The 21961-nt window shown below is 40.7% G+C and overlaps 1 protein-coding gene across 1 annotated transcript in view; it reads left to right on the top strand.

The window, feature by feature from the left end:
- Nucleotides 1–19615: 19615 nt before the first annotated feature.
- Nucleotides 19616–21961, top strand: part of Nr6a1 (nuclear receptor subfamily 6 group A member 1) — a gene marked incomplete at its 5' end in the record, with an annotated part of 35816 nt that continues 33470 nt past the window's right edge. The window contains one exon of the mRNA XM_042678767.1: nt 19616–19862. Coding sequence (XP_042534701.1) covers nt 19616–19862 — 247 coding nt within the window. The remainder of the gene's footprint in view (nt 19863–21961) is intronic.

Raw genomic sequence — 21961 nt, 5'->3', positions numbered from 1 at the left:
ATTCATAAGGCTATTCTTTAAGCAAACCTTATAGTCTTTTCTCCCACAGTCTATCATGTACTCTTCTACATGCAGAATAAACACACAAATTTTTTGTTTTTTTGCCAGTCCTGGAGCTTGAACTCAGGGCCTGGGCACTGTCCCTGAGCTTCTTTAGCCTTGAGCCAACACTGTGTATGTTGTGCTGAGGAATGAAACCCAGGGCTTCATACATGCTAGGCAAGCACTCTACCACTAAGCCACATTCCCAGCCCCCAAACATGCAAATTTTATAGCAGTGTCAGTACAAAACATTTATTTCTTTATCTTCTTTTCCTAAATACTTTTCTTACCCAATTCTGTCACAGCACTGTTTACATCATATTATCAAATGTATTTAGAGTATTGCACTTCGGGTAAGTTAGTATGGACTGATAGGAAATGAGGCTGGAGAAGTCAGCAGATGATGAGCACCTTGAGAGAAGGCAGGACATTCAATTATGGTACCATAGCCAGCACAGTGCCCACCTCATAGGAATGAGCATTTGCAGAACTGAATTGAATAAAAAAGCCCAGCTTCTAGAATATTTTACTATCTAGTTCCTGTTTTTCCCCTGAGCTATGAATTCTTTCAAACTATAGGAGGAGAAGCTGTAATTGTGGAAATTATATGCTTTGTTGCTCCTGTTTGTCTTCTGCACTTTGAAGATTTGCTTTTAGTCTCAGGTAGTAAAGACTTTATTTGACTGATTTCACTATTTCTATTCAGTTGAATTAAACTCATCCCTTGTCATAGTACCTGACAGCTGAGAACCAGAGATCTCATGCCTTTATTTTTTGTTTTTGTTTCAATATTTGCAAGGTTGAGAAGCAACTTAAAACATTTTCTAGCCGGGTGGTGGCGGCTCATGCTTGTAATCCTAGCTACTCAGGAGGCTGAGATCTGAGGATCACAGTTCAAAGCCAGCCCTGGTGGGAAAGTTCATGAGACTCTTAATCTTCAATTAACCACCAGAAGAACCACAAATGGCTCTGTGGCTCAAGTGATAGAGTGCTTGCCTTGAACTCAAGGCTCAAGGACAGTGCCCAGGCCCAGAGTTCAGGCCCCACAACACACACCCCCCCCCCAATTTTTTTTTTTTTATATATCTCTTATTTTGTTGTTGTTGTTGGTGGTGGTGGTGGTCATGGGCACTGTCCCTCAGCTCTTCAGCTCAAGGCAAGTGTGTTCTACCACTTGAGCCACAGCGCCACTTCCGGTTTTCTGGTGGCTTATTGGAAATAAGAGTCTCCGGGACTTTCCTGCCTGGGCTGGCTTTGAACTGTGATACTCAGATCTTAGCCTCCTGAGTAGCTAGGATTACAGGCAGGAGCCACTGGCACCCAGCTTATTTTTTTTTAAACCATTGCTCGGGCTGGGAAGTTGGCTCAGTGGTAGAGCGCTTGCCTTGCATCCATGAGGCCCTGGGTTCGATTCCTTAGCACCACATAAGCAGCAGGGGGCGGGGGGGGGGGGAGGGTTCGATTCCTTAGCACCACATAAGCAGAAGTGGCGCTGTGGCTCAAGTGGTAGAGTGCTAGCCTTGAGCTGAAGAGCTGAGGGACAGTGCCCAGGCCCAGAGTTTCAGGCCCACTACTAGACACAAAACAAAAAACTTTGCTCATTTTCTTTTTATGTCCTACTTTTGAGGTGATTATAATGCTTGATCTTAGTTAGATAAAACATCTAATAACAATGGTAGCATTATTTGCCCTTTACTTACAGTGACAGATTCTACCACTGTAACAAGAAGGGTCTCCTTTTTTTTCTGGAACACTGCTATACATTATACCTGGTGTTTAACCTACTCCAAGAGCTGAGCTAGAGAGGGGAGATTTCTTAAGATGAAACACCTTGCATAGTTTTGTTTTTTTTAAGCATTATTTTATATGGTCATATGCCCATAGCTATTGAGCCATTGTGTTTTTCTTAAGAATATCCTCCTTTGTTCTCACTGTGTGAATGCTTGGAGTGCTGTTTAATTAATCATGTCCAAGTGTAATTATTTGTCTTTTACTATCCATTGGATTCATTTGTAGATTTATAGACATTCTAGTTATTAAAAATGAGGAAAACCATGTAGCCTGTGTTTCTTTGAGTCTGCCTTACTTCACTTAGTATAATTTTTTCCAAGTCTTCCATTTCCTTACAAATGAGCCATCATTCTTTCTGATGGAAGCATAGAAGTCCATTGAGTATATATACCACATTTGCTTGATCCATCATCCACTGAGGGGCATCTGAGTTGATTGTATATCTTAGCTATGGATAATTCTGCAATGAACATGGTTGTGCTGATGACTTTAGTGCAGGCTGGTTTGTGGTCTTTTGGTAAATGCCCAAGAGTGGGATTTCTGAGTCATAGGGAAGATCTATGTTTAGTCTTTGAGGAACCTCCATACTGCTTTCCAGAGTGGCTGAACAAGTTTATAATCCCACTAACAGCAGTAACGTTGCCTTTTGGCCATATCTGTTGTTATTATTATTAGTTTTCTGGATAATAGGCATTCTAATTGGGGTAAGGTGGAATCTCAATGTGTTTAATTTGCATTTCTTTTATGGGCAGAGATGTTCAACATTTCCTAAGGTGTTCGTGTGTGGAAATAAGAGGGTTTTTTGTTTGTTTTTTAATTGTACTCTTTGCAGTTTTTTCTTTCTTTTTTCCCTTTGGTTTATTCCCTTTGTCACTGTTTTTGATTTCTCTACCCTTTGTCTTGTTTGTATATAAGTTTGTCTGATTTGGGGAGGGGAAAGGGAATCACAGAAACCACGGGACAAAGGGTAAACCAATTCAACAATGATACTAGACACCGTGTTGGAAATGAACTATACAACTGCGGGGAGGGGACTGTTGGGAGGGAAATAAGTGGAAGAAAATGAGGGAGGGGGTAACACGTTCAAAAAGAAGTGTATTCATTACCTTACTTATGTAACTAACCCTTCTGTACATCACCTTTATAATAAAATTTAAATTTTATAAAAGCATTTATCCTTAAGAATACAGATTCATTCTACCCTTCTTCCCAACCCTACTCCTCGCCTTTTTTTTTTTCTTTTGGTGTTGCTAGATATTGAACCCAGGGTCTGGGCCAAATACATAGTTGTTTGCTCTTCTTGTGTGTGTTCTGATATCTGAATGGATAGCTGAGTGCTTGAGGTCATGAATCATTTGCATTGAACTCAGATTTGCCTGCCTTTGCAGTTCTGTGGCTGCATACTATGTCTTGTGCTCTCAGCTGTGTGTTGCTTGTATTATTCATGATCACGGAAGCTATAGCAGGATGATTGCTTAAGATCTTAGGTGTTTTTTAAAAGAGTGTGGCAAGAAGCTTACTTTAAAGATTGTGACCTTTGACTGGGGGACAAGGGATGAAAATTGTAACTTTAATATCTGAAAGGATTTGTTAGTTTCCTTTCTTCACATTCTTTCAAACAAGTATGTAGAACCAGAACATGGAAAATAAAGTTAAAAGGAGCCCTGCAAACAATTCATACCCCCCCCCATTTTAATTTTCTCAGAAGAGTTTACCATGTCATTGTTTATTATAATGACAAGAAGCAGGGACTCTCACCCCTACGCTCAAAAGAAAAATATTCACATGCTTTTTTGTTTTGTCTTTCTTCAGAGCCAAAGGTTTTAGCTTAAATGTTCTAATCTAGAATATAGAGAATAGAGTATAGAAGTATAGAACAACTCCAGAAAGAAGAAAAAAGCCCCATGTACTAGAACCCTTTTAAACTGAATTCTAATATGTTGCCTTTTAATTTTTAAAATGTCAGTTTAAGATTCAAGAGTATTTTCCCTTAAACGTTCCCATATTAGTTTTCAGAGAAGCATGCTAGGCAGTATTGTTAACTAAAGAAAATAAGTCTATCAGTTCCACTTAGATAACCTTTGGTAATAAACGAACTCCATGCACACTGTGACCTTAGAGCCTGAACTTTGTAATCACATGACCAGCTTGTAAACTGACCTGTGAGGATGACTGTCGGTAGTGGGCTTAGAGAAAGAAAATGACCAAGTGTGGGAAGGGTGGTCATCACGCTGGACTTGTCCTGTAATCTCCGTTTCTTCATGGCTGCAGTAGAACTTCTCAGCAGACTTGGAGCAGCATGAAATGGAGACATGGGAAGGTAAGGGACCTGACTAAAGTTCAGGGCCTGCATCCACAGTTAAGAATTTTTCTTTGAAGGTTAAAATCAAATAGTAGCCTTGAGAGAGAAGGAAGAGGCAGGTCGACAAACCGTTGTATTTGGCAGGATTCAGCTAACTGGCCGTAAATGTTTTGGAACAGAATAGAAATTTAGTGAATTGACTGTTGATGTGTTTGAGAGAAAGAGCAGGAAGAGTGGATGGATTTAAATTTTACAGTGATTTGGAAGAAAAGAAAATTAAACTCCACATTCCAGTATGCTATAAGATTTCCTTTTAAAACTTGTTTGCCTCTTAACACATTTGTGTATTTTAAATTCTTCAATCCACTTCACCATCTGCTGAAGCTTTATTGATAGTACTGTTAATTACAGATAGAATTGGGGTCATGAGGCCATTGATAAGGCAGTCTCATCTTTGGGGGAACTTAGATGCCGTCTTGCTTGGGGTATAAAGCTCAGCCATTACTAATTTCTTTTCAAGTGAGCTATTTAAAAATGGGTAACATTTCTCTATGGTATATGTAATTAAACAGTGACTAGTTACCATGATAACTTGTTTATTTGAGATAGACTTCTGCTTATGTGAGAAACCTCACTGTTAATTGGCCCAAGGAAAAATCATACAGCTATAGAAAGAGCTTAAAGATTAGCCTCAGTGTTAAAGGTTTGCTGTATTTCTAAATTCCAAAATTTAGGAGTTGCAGTTTAATTCCATAAAGCCACAATGTTCTTGACTCTTGAAGCAGTAGATAAAATTTTAGGCATGCGTTAACCTATGAAATTGTACTAGGAAAGCTTCCCAACCCCTTGTAGCATGCTTTAACATCTGCCGCGGGCAGCTTTGCAGTTGTATGCTCACACTGGAGATGCACACACCAGGAAAACCAGACTCCTCATCTCCCTGTATGCCATCATTACCAAGTTTGAAACAAAATAGTAGAAATTGTCAATTACATCAAAGAACCTGTTGTTTTTAATCTTGAACAGCTTCTCATTCCCTCAATATGCACAGAGACTTTTTTTTAAAACTAAACTTTCTAGATATACTAGCTTTCATAGTAGTTTAAGATTTTCTTTAAATATTTGTATGATTTAAAGATGAGCAAGGATACCAGAACAGTGATTTACATGTATTTAACGTGGGCAGCTCTGAAGGATTTGAACTTTTTTTTTTTCAGACCAGTTGGACTCTCTTTGTAATATGTGGTCTACCAGCTCTGAAAGAAAGAAAAAGTTTGCACAGAAAATTCTCTCAGTGCATATTTCATCAAGTGTTAAATCTCTGACTCCGTTAGCTCAATAGCAGAAAATTTTATAGTAGTAAAACAAGAACTTGCATGAAAAAGGAAGTAAGTTTGAAAATGGAAATGAATCTTGCATATCAAAATCTAGAAAACAAATGAATTTTCCCAGCTGAGGTTTTTGGAAACCTAAAACATAAAATCAGCTGCTTACCAAAGAGGTCAGTGAAAATGTTACTGTAAAAAAAAGCATTGCCTGGTTTTAGATATTGGACCCTTGTCCATTTAAATTAACCTTTGTCACAGCTGGGCATGCAAATGTTTTGTTTTAGTTCACAGAGGGTTAACTCTATTCAAGCTTTCACTGTGGCAGGCCTGATCTGTGGAGTCATACAATCTGGTCTTTCAGCCCTGCCAGTCGCTAGGCAGGAAGTCTTATTTCTTAAGCTATCTTTCAGAATGGGGGGTTGGGATTTGGAGAAAGGTGGGGGAAGGGCCTTGGAGCATCTGTAAGGATCAATAACAGAGAGTGAGAGCCGCAGGAGAGGCCATTGTGCACACTTCAAGATAGATGCAGCCCCTGTGCAAGGCCCCTGCCCGGCAAGACAGACACCTAAAACCAAAACAATGCCACCAAATGAATCCCCTGTGAAAATTAGGTTGCTTCTTAACGGACAAAACATAACTTGAGTGCCTTTTCAGCGTTTGGAAATATTCTCATTCTTCAGCTTACAAAGATTGGTCAGCCCTTACTAGAAGTAACTCCAGATTGATTTTTAAGTGCCTTTTGTCCTCCTGCTAATACTGTATTGAATGGGAGGGAGTGATCATCTCAGTCTTGATCACATTCATCAAAGCTTTGAATAATCTTTCCTTCCTTCCTTCTTGCATTCCTACCTCTTCCTTTCCTTTCTTCTTTCTTTCGTTCTTTCATTCTTTTCTTTTTCTTTCTGCTTTACCCTATTGGCATCATTTTAAAGGAATGAAAAAGCCCAGAGATGTGGTTAGGATTTGAGTAACATGTGTGAGATCCCTCCCCCAGCAGCTGGTATTGGCTTTTGAAACTTCAGCTGAGCTAAACAGATGCTTTTAGTGTGTTATTTTGAGACATTTAAACCAGGCAATGTAGTCCAGGAAATCTACAAAAATCATAGGTCTCAAGTTTTTTTAATGCACTGAAGCTGTGTTAGCATGCATATGGTAGGGTGTTGGGGAAAGTGAGCAATTCTGCCCATGAAGTTGTGGTTTTAAAAGTACTATTAATTTGCTGTTCTTTTGCACCAATCCAAATTTTTGTTACTTAAATTCCCCTTTCCCAAGCTCAACTGTAACGTGCCTGTTTTACTGTATCACTTTCCATAGAGCCAAGGCAATAATTCAATAGTTGCTTTTATGATGCAAATTATTTATGGCAGTTGAAAAGAATAATAGAGTCATTGCCGCCTCTTTCACTAAACCTGCAAAGTATTGCTGACAACTGGTGATAAGAGCTCAGAAAATAGAATCATAAACAGCCTCTTAATTCTTTTCCCAATTTGATACCGTCTAAGAATGACTGTGTATGTGATAAAGTGGAGCTCCATAATGTGACTTGCAGACACCCAAATGGGATAAGAGGTAGAGATTGAGAAGACCAATATTTGAAATTAGCAGTGGTTTTAGTTTAGGATTTTGAAGTTTGGACCTGAAATATTCTGGGCAGCTTTGGACTTAGGCGAAATTCATAGATACTTCACAGATGATCTGAGTATTTTAAGCTTATTTCTAACCCATAATCCTTTCCTGGGGAAATGATGTTTAAAACAAGTCTGATTTTAATCACCACTAATTGTTTCTGCCTCTAATACATTATAATTCTGTTTTGATATTTAAACCAAAAATAGTGGATACTTTCCAGAATCATACAAATAGTACTAAAAAATGTTGGAAGTTTGTTTACTATTTATTTTGTATTAAAATTGGGTATGAAACCTACCATGACCCTTTTGAACAATGTGGTCTTTAATGTGTATTAGGGGGAGGGCCTAGTGAAGGAAAAGCCATAAAAGTCTTCAGGGTTCAAGATGAGGTTGGGATTTTGGGCCATTGCTTTTGTCATTTTCACACACAAACATCACTGCAATCATGTTTGATTTAGCATCCTTAATACAAAGAGGTAGGAGAACAAAAGGATATCAGAGGCACTAGTATGGAAGCCACAGTCTTCCCCCACCTCCCAAATTTTCAGCATTCTTTTTTCTCTGTTCTCTTGCTTTTGAGGTTTTAATTTTTAGGTCAAAGAATGAACCCTTTCACAGGGATTTTCTGTTTTACATACCTCAGTAGTTTAAGCAATTGAAAAATATCCACATCTCAAAAAATCTTTTAGTCACACTAAAAAGTTACTTCCCCAAAACTTGATGAAAACACAATGATTAGAAAAAAAAATGCATTTATGTTTTAAGGTTGAGTGCAGTAGGGTGTTCCCTGAAACTATTTTACACATTTTGAAAAGCTAGACAAACATAAAAGTCATTACTGTAACTCCTCAGAGTCTTGATGCTCACACCAAGGACAGGGCACTTATTGGGGTGAGAAGCATGGAGGGCCAGGAGTCACTTGGCTGGGTGGGGCTTGTGGTAGGACCATCAGAATTTGGGTAGAATTTTTAAGCCATTAAACCCCAAAATGGCTTCTGCTTCTGTTGCCTCTGGTAAAGATCCCCTGCTGTTCAGACTACTCATAAAAACATGACTACATGTATTGCTCTTGCTACAGGCTTCCTGGTGTTGGGGAATGAACATCCTGACTATCTCCTGGTTGTCAATGGACCTATATGAGCCACAGTGCCCTTTTAGATGCAGCGTAAGACAGTAATACCTATCAGAGAACTGTGATAGGAGTTCTCTGTGATACGTAAGATAGCCTCTGGTAGAGTGCTTAGGACATGCATGAAACAGAAATGAATTTTAAAGAATGGAAAATTTAGGAAGGTTAGGAGAAAGAATTATTGAGTACACCTGTGGCTGGTGCTGTTTATACTCCAAGTAGAAAGGTCCCCTAGGAATACCTCAGTTCATTTGGGACAGTCAGGGAAGGGCCCTTTGGAAAGTTAGCTGTGAAAATGCTGTATAACCAGTGAGGCATGCTGCTCTCAGATTTTTGCCTAGAACTATTGCTGTGCAATGCACTAGTGTAGTCCCACAAAATGCGTAACCATTTTCCTATAGAGAGTCTAGCAGCAGGGCTGATAGGAAAAGAGGAGGGATGAATTCTAAGATAACAGAAGTTACATAATCAGAAAGGAATGATAATACAGTTAGTGAGAAGTTAGGAAGACTACTATTGATCTGTAAGAGCTTGGTTAAATAAACTAGTGTAGAAAAGAGAAAGGGGAAAAAACTAATATAGGTATACAATGGAATAATAAGAAATCATTTAAGCAGGATGAAATACATTTTCATGTATTTTTCTCCAGGAGAAAGATGGCAAAAGGAAAGTGGGACAAAACTAACTATAAAATGAATGATTGTGACAATGTTTTTGTTTTCAAAATCTATAACACACATCCATATGCATGCTTTGTTGCCTATCTGCATACATTTGGAAACAATCTCACTACACTGTTATCAGTGATTTTTTTTTTTTTTTTTTTATTGGGTCCGGTCGTGGGGTCTGAACTCTGGGCCTGGGCGCTGTCCCTCAGCTCTTCAGCTCAAGGCTAGCGCTCTACCACTTGAGCCATACCACTTGAGCCATAGCGCCACTTCCGGCTTTTTTCATTTTGCTTATGTGGTGCTGAGGAATTGAACCCAGGGCCTCAGGCATGCAAGGCAGGCACTCTACCACTGAGCCACATTCCGAGCAAGACCTTTTTTTGTCCGTCATGGGGCCTGAACTCTGGGCCTGGGCACTGTCCCTCAGCTCTTCAGCTCAAGGCTAGCACTCTACCACTTGAGCCACAGTGCCACTTCCAGCTTTTTCTGCTTATGTAGTGCTAAGGAATCAAACCCAGGGCCTCATGCATGTAAGGCAAGCACTCTACCACTGAGCCACCTTCCTTGACCTTTATTTTTAACACTAACATTTTTTATTTTTATTTTTAAGTTGTATCACTTGAACTCAGGGCCTGAGCGCTGTCTCTGAGCTGTTTTGCTCAAGACTAGCACTACCCCTTTGAGCCACAGCTCCACTTCCAGTTTTCTGGTGGTTAACTGGAGATAAGGTTCTCATGGACTTTCCTGCCTGGGTTGGCTTTGAACCTCAATCCTTAGATCTCAGCCTCCTAAGTAGGTAGGGTTATAGGCATGAGCCATTGTCACCCATCTCTATTTTTTTTTTTAAAGAAGAATGAATATAAAACATGACATCTGTTTTCTGTGCTAGGCTTACAGAATAATTAAGGAAAGCTAATGGTGAAGTTGTAGTATTTTCCTCAATATTTAAGGTCATTGCAATGGAAAAGAAACATCCTCTTTGACTGGAGATCACTTTATTATTACTATTATTAGTGCCAGTACTGGGGTTTGAACTTAAAGTCTCATGCTCTCATTTGCCTTTTTTTTTTTTTTTGTCTTGCCAGTCCTGGGGCTTGAACTCGAGGCCTAGATACTGTCCCTGAGCTTCTTTTGCTAAAGGCTAGCACTCTACCACTTGAGCCACAGCACCACTTCTGGCTTTTTCTGTTTATATAGTATTGAGGAATTAAATCTAGAGCTTCGTGCATGCTAGGCAAGTACTCTTCCACTAAGCCACATTCCCAGCCCTTCACTTGGCTTTCTTGTTCATAGCTAGCGCTCTACCACTTGAGCCACTTTCAGTCTGACATTTTACTGGTTAATTATAGAGATGGAGTCTCCCATACTTTTTCTGTTAAATCTGGTTTTAAACCATGATCCTCCAGGTCTCATCCTCCTGAGTAGCTAGAATTACAGCTATGAGCCCACTGGCACCTTACTAATAGTAATTCACTTTTTTTTTTTTTTTTGTACCAGTACTGGGGCTTGAATTCAGGGCCTGGGTGCTGTCCCATAGCTTTTTTGCTCTAGGCTAGCATTCTACCAGTTGAGCCACAGCTCCACTTTTGACTCTTCCCCCGCGCTGCCCCTCTTCCCCAATGGTTAATTGGAGCTAAGAGTCTTGAATACCACCCTGCTTAGATCCTCAGTGAGTAGTGAGGGTTACAAGCTTGAGCCACCACTGGTGCTTGGCTTGGTTTCTATTTTATTTTTTTAATTTATTTTGGTGGTACTGGGAATTCAAACTCGGGGCCTTGCACTTGCTAGGCAGCTGCTCCCCCAGGTGATCTCCTCTCCCAGTCCTTTTGCTTTTAGTTTGTTTTCATATAGAATCTTGAGCTTTTGTTCAACAAACAGACCATAGTCTTCCAGTTTCTTCTTTGTGAATAGCTGCAGCCACAGGCATGGTGAACTACCACACCTGGCTTGTTTGTTGAGATAAAGTCTCATTAACTTTGCCTTGTCTCATCTGTATTCAAACTTACCTCCTGATTGCCACTTGCCTCTAGGAGTGGGCATTACAAGCATGAGCCAGTGTACGTGACTTAGTTGTACTTTGCTGGATTAGGATTTCTCCAATCAAAGCTGTAGTTCTTTTTAGAAACATTTTCCATAAATTTGAGTACAGTTTATAGGCGTTTATTCTAGAGGTATAAAGATACATGATCCTTTTACACCATGCCAAAATATTTTTTAGGAAAATATGTGTACCAGAAATTACCTTTAAAGCTCACACCTGTAATCCTAGCAACTCAAGAGGCTGAGGATTGTAGTTCCAAACCAGCCCAGGAAGGAAAGTCCATGAGACCCTTAGTCCTGTGCTCCTCTTACCAGACGTTGAGTTACAGGTTCATTTGGCTGCTGAGGTTTCCCACTGAGACTAGTATCGCTGACTTTCAAGGGTTAAACTGTCAGAAATTAGTTATACATGGTTTCTCTGATTACTTGGTGTTCTGGATTATAATCATTAATGTCATGGAGAATCTAAGACTAGAGACGGAAGGAAAGTAATTTGTACATCTTTGAATAACCTTTAAACTATGGCTGCTTCCACATGTCATGTGGTCCTTAGATGGTCTAAGTATGACTTTCAATGGTCACTGTTCTAACCACATGAATTAGCATACCAGGCTCTATAATAATAAATAATTCCAGAGAAATTGGGAAAACTGTGTAATCATTATGTGTATTGTAGCAGGCTCCTGAATGAAAAGGATTTGAACTGAATAATGATGGGCCCTCAGAATCTTGTATAGCTTCACACTGATACCCTTGAAAGAGATGTAAACCTTAGGTGGACAAACACCAAGTGTCCAAACCCAGCACTGATCTATTCATGGGAATAAATGCCCAGGGAAAACACTCAGGAGTGTTTTCTACTGGATGAAAGAAAGTGGCCAACATCTGAATTCTCTCCTTTTTGGAGTACTTTTCTCTTTTGTCTGCCAGGGTATGGATGTCTTGCTTTTCCTTCTCTTAGTTTCTTTCATTGAAAACTCTTTTGGACTTATAAGTGTTGCCATATCCCCAGGAGTTTGTTCCTGGGCTTCTTTTCTACCAACATTCTCTACTTTGTTGACTTTGTCCTCCCATGTCTACATTGGGATAATTTCCAAAAGTCTTTCTGTTTTTTGTTTGTTTTGTTTTGTTTTGTCAGTTATGGGGCTTTAACCCAGGGCCTGGACACTGGATTATAGGTGTGAGTCACCAGCATCTGACCTGTTTTTTATTTTGCTATTAGTAGAGTTTGCACTCAGGTCTTGCTTTTGCTCGAGTAGTACTCTACCACTTGATCAATGTCTCTAACCCAGTGTTTCCTTGGTTATTTTGGAGATGGAGTCTCTAGCCTGGGTCAGCTTTTGAACATTGATCCTCTGGGAGCTCAGCCTCCTGAGAGGCTAGGATTACAGGTATGAACCACTGGCTCCTGGCTCAAAAAACCATTCTTGGAGCCGGGCGCTGGTGGCTCATGCCTGTAATCCTAGCTACTGAGGAGGCTGAGATCTGAGGATCGCGGTTCAAAGCCAGCCCGGGCAGGAGAGACCGTGAGACTCCTATCTCCAATAAACCACCAGAAAACTGGAAGTGGCGCTGTAGCTCAAGTGGTAGAGCGCTCGCCTTGAGCTGAAGAGCTGAGGGACAGCGCCCAGGCCCAGAGTTCAAGCCCCATGACCGACAAAAAAAAAAAAAAAACATTCTTGGACTTTTCTGTTGTTGTTGTTGATCGTGAGGTTTGAACTCTGGGCCTGGTTGCTGTACCTCATCTTTTCAGCTCAAACTAAGCACTCTACCACTTGAGCCACAGCACCACTTCTGGTTTTAATTGGAGATAAGAGTCTCACAGACTTTCCTGCCTGGGCTGGCTTTGAACTGTGATCCTTAGATCTCAGCCTCCTGAGTAGCTAGGATTATAAGCATGAGCCTGTGGCGCCTGGTGGCTCTTGAACTTTTTTTTTTTTCCGGTCATGGGGCTTGAACTCTGGGCCTGAGCTCTGTCCCTGCATTCTTCAGCTCAAGGGGAGAACTCTACAGCTTGAGCCACACACAGAGTACCACCTCCGGTTTTCTGAGTGGTTTATTGGAGATAAGAGTTTCACAGACTTTCCTGCCCGGGCTGGCTTTGAACCTCAATCCTCAGATCTCAGCCTCCTAAGTAGCTAGGATTACAGGCGTGAGCCACCGGCGCCCAGCTGGCTCTTGAACTTTTATAACTAAACTATCTGTTGAACATTTTCATTAGACTTTCTAACAGTCATTTCAGACTTATCAAACAGAACTCTAGACTCTACCCTCACCTCTCATATCAACGTGTTCCTTAGTAATCTCCCCCCTCTTAGTAAACAAAACGAAATCCTTTACTTGTTCAGGACTTGAAATCTAGGAATCATCCTTAATTCCTTCCTTTTGTATTCCATCATCTGAACCATCAGCAAAGTCTTGTCAGTTCTCTCACTAAGATAGATGTGATTTACTCTCCTCCCTTTTATCAGTCTAGCCTAAGCTACCAGCGTTTCTTACTTGGATGACCATTTTATCTATTAACTAGTCTCCCTACTTCTCTTGGGTTTTCTGTATTTCTATTTTCTAATCTACTCTTCAGTGTAGTCAGGATTTTTTTTTTAATTCTTCTGATCAAAACATTCTAAATACTACCTCTTAGACATGAAATAAAGTCTATCCCCACGTTGAGCCCTATTTGAACAGGCTCCAGCCTAATACTTTGGCCTCATTTAATTCTACCCTTCCCCCACTCACCATGCCACACACTGAAAGTAATCTTTTCTCATTACATACAACCCCACACCCCAAATAGCAATTTATATCTAGGGGGAGAAGATTAAAGAGGACCATATCATAATCCACCAATTCAATTGCTTAATATTGCTAAATCCTACAGAGCCCTCCAGAATTGTGTGCCTAAAGTAATTGTGTCTTAAAATGTAGCTAGACCATTAACAAAAAGGAGTCTGAGAGTGGTAAAAGGTATAAGACATAAACTACAATTTTATAATTACCTGAAACTACAAGCAAACCACTTCAGTAACTATAAGTTATATCCCTTTCTACCTTATAGTCATTTAACTCAAGTGACTGAGTTCTTGCCAAGAGCAAGAAAGCTGAGTGAGAGCCAAGATACTGGTTCCAGACACCACATTGACAAGCGTGCATACACACATGTGTATGCACACATACACACAAGAAGAAGAAAAATAAAAGAGCCAGGGGTAGGAGGCTTGAAGTATGAGGAGTATGAGTTTAAGGCCACCTTGAGTCTGCGTAGTGAGACCTATCTTAAAAAAAAAAATGGGCTGAGGACATGGTTCAAATGGTAGAGCACTTAACCTGATCAGCACAAAGCCCTGAGTTCAGACCCCAGTACTGTAAAAAATAAAATAAAAATAATATACTGGGCTGTGAATGTGGCTTAGTGGTAGAGTGCTTGTCTAGCATGTATGAAACCCTGGGTTCGATTTCTCAGTACCACATAAACAGAAAAAGGCAGAGTGGCACTGTGGCTCAAGTGGTAGAATGCCAGCCTTGAACACAGAGACTCAGGATGGTGCCCGTGGCCTGAGTTTAAGCCCCAGGACTGGCCAAAAACAAAAAAAAATCTAAAATACCTACATGAACACTTTTCCAACAGTGATACATCTGAACCCATAAGAAGATATTCAACATCATTAGCTAATAGAGAAGTACAGATTAAAAGTATACATTAGAATGATAGAAAAATAATATCAAGTAGTGGTGGAAATAGCAAACAGCTAGAATATTCATGTATTACTAGATATAAATGTATACAGAATACTGATAAAATTGATAAAATTGCTACAGAAAACAGTTCTGTATCAGATTCTTTTTTTTTTTTTTTTTTTTGGGGGGGGGTCCGGTTGTGGGGCCTGAACTCTGGGCCTGAGCACTGTCCCTCAGCTCTTCAGCTCAAGGCTAGCGCTCTACCACTTGAGCCTCAGCGCCACTTCCGGCTTTTTTCTTTTTGCTTATGTGGTGCTGAGGAATCAAACCCAGGGCCTCATGCATGCAAGGCAAGTGCTCTACCACTGAGCCAACTTCCCAGCCCCCTGTATCAGATTCTTAAAACTAACCACATCCTACCCATGACCAGCAATTCTACTCCTAAGAATTTGTCATGGAAAAATTAAAGTGTAGGCTCATATACAAACTGCTCATGAATACTAATTGCTGCTTTATTCATATTCACCCCAAATCAGAAACAATACCTTCAAGAGGTAAATGAATGGATCAACAAACATACAATGCAATGAAAAGAAAAAAATGGAGCCCAGTGACAGACCACTTGCATGGGGCCTTCCATTTGACACCTAGCACCTTGGGGAGGTCAGGGAAGAACAAACTATTGATTCATGTAACAACTTAGATGAGCCTCAAAGGCAAGCATTGTATTGTGTGAAAGAGGCTAGTTTCAAGAGTGTATGTGTCCTCTTATTCATCCAGAAGATAAAATCTGGTAAGGAAAACAGATCAGATGGTAGGTAGCAATTGGGAGTAAAGTGATGGTACAACCACCAAGAAACTATTCTGTATCTTGACTGTGTGGTGATTACACAAGTCCATCTTAGGACAGTTTTATTGTATGATAATTATAAAGTGAAATTTAAACAAAAGCACCTAAAATGTCCTCTCAGGAAGTGTTATGATAATTAGTTGATAGATCATGAACTATTTCACAAAATGTAAGCCAAAATGCAGTGAAACCAGCTCAGTTTGCTCTTGAAAGCCAAAGACACCTTATAACTAGTTTTTAAAAACTATAGGTAATCTGTCTGGAGTATTCCCCTGGAAGACAGATGGCACCTTGACAGACAGATTAACTTCCAAGAACCACAAATGGAGGTTTTTTCCTTTAGTACCTGGCAGTTTGTGCTTTTGCTTGGTAAGACTATAGCATGCCCTTCTTAAATCCCAGCATCAGATTCTTGAAGTGTTAAACCTCTACCTATGAGGCAGACTCTATTCTCTTTTAGCAATGTACTGACAGGAAAGTGAAAAGGACTTGTAATTTGCTTTGAGTCTAATGGCCTTCACCTATAGATCAGAGTTCTCCTTAGGGTTTCTCTTATATCTAGAACCAATCTTTCTGGCCTATATGGGCCATATAACTCACCTAAATTCTATAGTGGTGTTACATTATCATGCCTTTGCTCATGCTGTCCCTTCTGCTTAGGAGACACTGCCTTGTTTCACCAGTCTGGCAAATACCCAGCCCTCTCTTATGATGCACTGCTATTTGGGACATAATCTAATAAGTAGGCATAGCTTCTGTACTCCATAGTATTACTATGACTGGTGCCTCTAACACTTGTTTTTACTAAATTATGTGTGTAGCTATTAAATTGCTTCATAGGACAGATCATCTTCCCTTCCCATATCTCAGTACCAACCACAAAGCAAACACCAGTGAATACCAGTTGAATGACTATGTGTAGTCATATGCACAGTCATGTATAGTTTCTCAGCCTTCAAGTAAAAGCACACAGTTATAAGAATTTCAGATGATAAACTGGTAGGCCAGCCCAGAGATGACCTACCAGTGGCCAAAATTCAGTTATCAGCCCACTAGGTTCTTAGTTCTGAGGTCCTGGTGAAAGAGAGACCAGTTAGCACACTTCAAGGAAAACCATGTGTTTCCTGAGGGTGAAAATGTAGTTCCTAAAAAGACCACTGTGTTAGTCATATGTTTTCACTGCATGTGCCTGAGAGAAACAACTTAGAAGAGGAAAGATTTATTTTATTGTGGTTTCTGAGGTTTCACACATGGTAAACAGGCCATCTCAGAGCTTTGGAGTTTATGTCATGGCAGCCAGGAAATAGAGTGCCCTCATTAGCAGGCACTTTCTCTATTTTCATGATTTTCTCTAGGTCCTCAGCCTGTGGAGTGGCACTGCCTACACCCAGAAGTATATTTACTGATCTCATAGGTGCTTCTCAAGCCAATCAAATTGGTAATTAAATTTAACCATTAAAACTATTTCTCTGAAGTGGCGCTGTGGCTCAAATACGCGTTGCTTGAGGATCAATCGCCCCCCCCCCCCCCCCGGGGGTTGCCTTGCCCCGCGGGGTGGCGCGGCTGGGGGTGTCCCCTCGCAGGGCCCCCTTTCCGGGGCCCTCCATCCCCCTAAGTTCAGACTTTGGCGGTCGTCGCTTCACGGTCCCGTCTGGCTTAAGTCCTGGAATCTATTCGCATTCATCACTAAGGTCACAAATTGTGAGGTGATGGAATCAGCATTTAGGACACTGTGCAACTGATCGGAGAGTTGGAGCCAGTAAGCTAAGTCAAACAGATTGCCTTTGTTTTAAATACTCTTTTGCCAGGCAAATTCCAGTCTGCCTTAGTTGTCAGTGTAATTTTGCTTAAGTGAGCAGCATTACTCTCCACTTCCTAGATCTGGCCTTCATCACAGTTTAAATAGCAGGTTTTGATAAAAATCGGTTTCCAAAATGTAATTCTTGTAACCTGAGTCCTTGGAATGGGTCAAATGCCCTTTTTGGGTTGGGGGTGGTATCTTGTTGTTACAAGGCTAAATGGAGAAGTGAGAGAAAGGGGCCTTTAGTAACCATAGGTTTTAACCTGTATTAACCAAATTAAAGTAGACTGGTTGCTAATATGGGGTGGTATATATGTAGTAGTAAGAACATGTCTAGTTACTTCTTTCCACAGATTTTGTTGGGACTTTCGTATTTCCTTTAAATATTAGGACTCTCTTCAAGGCCTAATGATTAAGACCATTATTGTGTCTTGCATCTGTTTCATGAGGTTTCTCTGGTTTCCTGCCTTGGACTCAGATCCAGACATTCCCTGGAGGTTTCTGGCACCTCTTGGGAAGGACCCCACCTAGCACTAACACACCTTAGGTGTCTTTTAGTGACATAATTCTTGTTTAGTAATTGCTTGGTACTCAGGACAATTCGAAGCAAGGAAAAAAACTGTTCTAGCCTAAATCTATCCTCTCCCTTAATGAACTTATATGTTAATAGCGAGTCCTTGACTCTGGGGATCGTGATGACTAATTTATATCCTAGCACTGAGCCTGAATAGAGTATGGATGTTCTGCTGGAATGTAGGGTTTTGTTGTTGTTGTTTTAAGCCAGTCATGGATATTGGGCCTACTGGACTGGATAGGCCTGAGGACTATCCCTGAACTTTTCTGCTCAAGGCTAGCACTCTACCACTTTGAGCTACAGCTTCACTTCCGGTTTTCTGGTGGTTAATTGGAGATAAAAGTTTCAAGGACTTTCTTACCCTGACTGACAGCTGGAGGCTGGCGTCAAACCATTATCCTCATATTTCAGCCTCCTGAGTAGCTAGGATTATAGGCATGAGCCACCAGCATCTGGCTTAGAATGTAGATTTTTTTACTGAGGCTTTTTTCTGTTTTGTTTTGTTTTGGCAGAGAGGAAGTGTTAGTGATCAGGCTTAGGGCCTCATACTTGGCTGGAGCTCTACCACTTTGCTATATGCTTAGGCCTATCAGCAACTTGTATTCACAATTTTTTAATAAATATTTCTTGTTTAGCTAGCAGTTTAATTGAAAATATTCTTCTATTTAGTTTATTTTTTGACAGTACTTGTGTTTGAACTCAGGGCTTAGGCTTGCTAGCCAGGCATTCTACCACATCACTCTCAGTTTTCTATTTGTTAAGATGGGTTTTCATGAACTATTTGCCTGGGCCTGGAGCCTTCTTATCTCACCCTCCCAAGTCAGCAGTCTTACACATACAAGCTACTATCCCTGTCTAATTAGGTTGTTTAAACTTGTTAATTGCATCTGTCATTTATGTACACTGTATATTGGCTAGGCACTTCCCTAAATAGTAATCTTTACCACCTTTTTATGAGGTAACATATATGGCTGTGACTGAGGGAGAGAAGGGAGGAGGAGTCAAAATTCATTCTTGGGTTTCTAATTTGGATCCTAGTAGTACAAGTGATGATGAAACTGAGGGAAAGTCCTCCCTTCCTTTCTTTCTTCTTCCCTCCCTCCCTTTCTTTCTTCCTTCTTTTTTTTCCTTCTCTCCCTCCCTTCCTTCCTCCTGTCCATTCATCTGTCTCCTTCCTTCCTTTCTCTCTACCCCTTCTTTCTCTCATACCAATCCTGGCGCTTAAACTCAAGACCTTGCACTTTTGCTTTTTGTTTGTTTGTTGATCAAGAATGATGCGGTCCTCTACCACACTTTCCCTGCTGGATTTTTGCTGGCTAAATGTAGATAAGAATCTCATAGATTTGTCTTTCCTGCTGGTTCTAAATCATGATCTTCAGATCTCAGCTCCCTGAATAGGTAGGATTATAGGCATGAGCTACCAGGGCCCAAACCTGGTGGTGTGTGGTGATCGTCGCCTTCTTCTCCTCCTCCTCCTCCTCCTCCTCCTCCTCCTCCTCCTCCTCCTCCTCCTCCCTTCCCCCTCTTCCTCCCCGCCCCCCTTCTTCTCCCCCTCCTCTCCCTCTTCCTCCCCCTTCCCCTGCTCCCCCCTCCCCCCTCCTCCTTCCTCCTCTTTTTCTTCTCTGGGTTTGTAATAAATTTAGGTAATCTCACCCTGGGATAGAAGTTCCAAAGATAGCCCGTGGATTAGCCTAAAGTTGGTATAGTTTTCACCATTGGGTTTCCTGTTTTAGACATTGTGGACTTAAAACCATTATTTCCACTGTTCTCTAACTTGAATTTATTCAGTTTCTGTTCCAGATGATCGGGCTGAACAACGAACCTGTCTTATTTGTGGGGACCGTGCTACAGGCTTGCACTATGGGATCATCTCCTGTGAGGGCTGCAAAGGGTTTTTCAAGCGGAGCATTTGCAACAAACGGGTGTACCGATGCAGTCGTGACAAGAACTGTGTCATGTCTCGGAAGCAGAGGAACAGATGCCAGTACTGTCGCCTCCTCAAATGCCTCCAGATGGGCATGAACCGGAAAGGTGAGTAGTGCTCCAAGATCTCAGGTGAGCTTAGCACCCAGCTAAGAAGGATCTTTTAAAATGTACCCATTATGAAGAAATAGACATGTGCAGAGACATTTAGATAAATGTAGGTGTTCATTTCATTTATTTTTTTGGTCAGTTATGGGGTTTGAACACAAGACGTGGCCATTGTCCTTGAGCTTTTGTGCTCAAGGCTAGCACTCTACCATAGCTCCACTTCCGGCTTTTTGTGGTTCATTGGAAATAAGAGTTTCTCAGAATCCTGCCCAGGCTGGCTTTAAACTGAGATCCATAGATATCAGCCTCCTGAGTACCTAAGATTATGGTCATGAGCCACCAGTTCCAAGCTGATAGTTTACAATTTTTTATTGTTATACATAAGTAACACAGAGGAGGGTTTCATTGTGGTATTTCTACTCATATATACAGTATACATCACTCAATCTCACCCCTCTATCACTCTCCCCTTTCTTACTCCCCTTCCTGCTCATCTTTCTAACATCCCTTTTTACTGAACAGTCTCAAGGATGCCTTATACCATGCTTTATGTACTCAGGTTCTTCTACCTGGAAATCTTTTTTCTCCCCCACAATCCCTTTCCTTTTACAGAACTTTTTCCCAGCCACTAATACCAACTAGTACTAGCTTCAAAAAAGAGTCAGTAGTGATCTTCCTCTCACCCAGATTTAATTTTGTCATCTTCCTTTCTTGCCCTCACTGTCAGTATTTTATCAAAGCATAGTTGTAAGATGTTCTCTTGACTCTTCACTCCAATGAATCATCTTGGTTATTCAGTTGGACCCTGAGATTCTGAGCTTGCAGCCAGACTCTCACCTGTTTTAGAGAAGAACTTTAACCTTATAACGTCTTTAGACATTGCCTGGAGAAAATGACCCATGAAATGTGAGGAATGTGGATCCTCTGCATTCGGAACAGGTAGGCTTGGTTGCCTTGTGAAGGCAACCTCTGACAGAGAAACCCTGCCACCTTCTGGTGGCTGCTGAGAAAGCCAGACTAATTTGAATTACCATGGAAATATTTGTGCAGTAAGAAACATTTTGTTTGAAACTCTGGTGGTTTGATATGTAATTTTTTTGCATAATTATATGCATTCATCAAAACCCATAGAACTACATACCATAGAATTGAAATTTACTAAGTGTAATTTTTTTTAATTTTATTTTTTTAGTCAACCAAGATGTGGTGGGGTTAGGGGCAGGGGATGCAAGGGATAGAGTGTACATTGTGACAGTGAATTGATCTAACTGATAAGAAAAGGAACCACAACTGAGGGAAATAGAGAGGAACTGAGCGCACCTTGGAAAACAGTACTAAAGTTAAGCACAAAAAGAATTGTATATAAATAAAGTCTAGTTTGTAAAATTTGTTTCTGTCAAGATTATATGTTAGGAATTCTGTCCTTACTTTAATTGCATGCTGTGATTGAACTAGCAAGTAAATTTATTGTAGATAATGATAGTCAGGTTTTGCATATCAGAGAAAGTTGTAAGTCAGAAAGGAAGAAAGCTAGGAGAGAACTTCAGTAGATAGGAATCAGTGATGTCAGTATTGGACCTGGATGTCAGTGGTTCACACCTAAAATCTTACCTACTCGGGAGGCTGAAATCTGAGCATTGCAATTCAAAGCTAGTCCTGTCAGAAAAATTTGTGAGATTTAAAAGCCAGATGGAGGTATGGCTCAAGGATAGAGAACTCTAGCTTTTGAGTGAAAAAGCTAAGGGACAGCTCCCAGACCCCAAGTTCGTATACTAGGTACCTAGTACTAGGACACACACACACACACACACACACACACACACACACACAAACACACACACACACACACACACACACACACACACACACTGGACCTGGGTTTAGTTAGGTAGGAAGATAGGTATTGGGTAAGTGGGAGGGAGCTAGGTACATGTTTAGTACATATACATGTATTTCCAAGCTCTAGACACTGTGAGAGGAGTGAGGACTCTAGGGAGAATTGATTGATTCCAAGGCTAAAGCAGGGAAAATATACAATGCACACAGTAGGCCTGGCCCACACCTGTAATCTTAGCTTCTCAAAAGACTGAAATCTGAGA

Source organism: Dipodomys spectabilis, unplaced genomic scaffold, assembly GCF_019054845.1.
Source record: "Dipodomys spectabilis isolate Male_0828 unplaced genomic scaffold, ASM1905484v1 ptg000046l, whole genome shotgun sequence".
Lineage (NCBI taxonomy): Eukaryota > Metazoa > Chordata > Mammalia > Rodentia > Heteromyidae > Dipodomys > Dipodomys spectabilis.
Note: the sequence above shows the minus strand (reverse complement) of the source record. Positions and strands in the feature narration are given on the sequence as shown.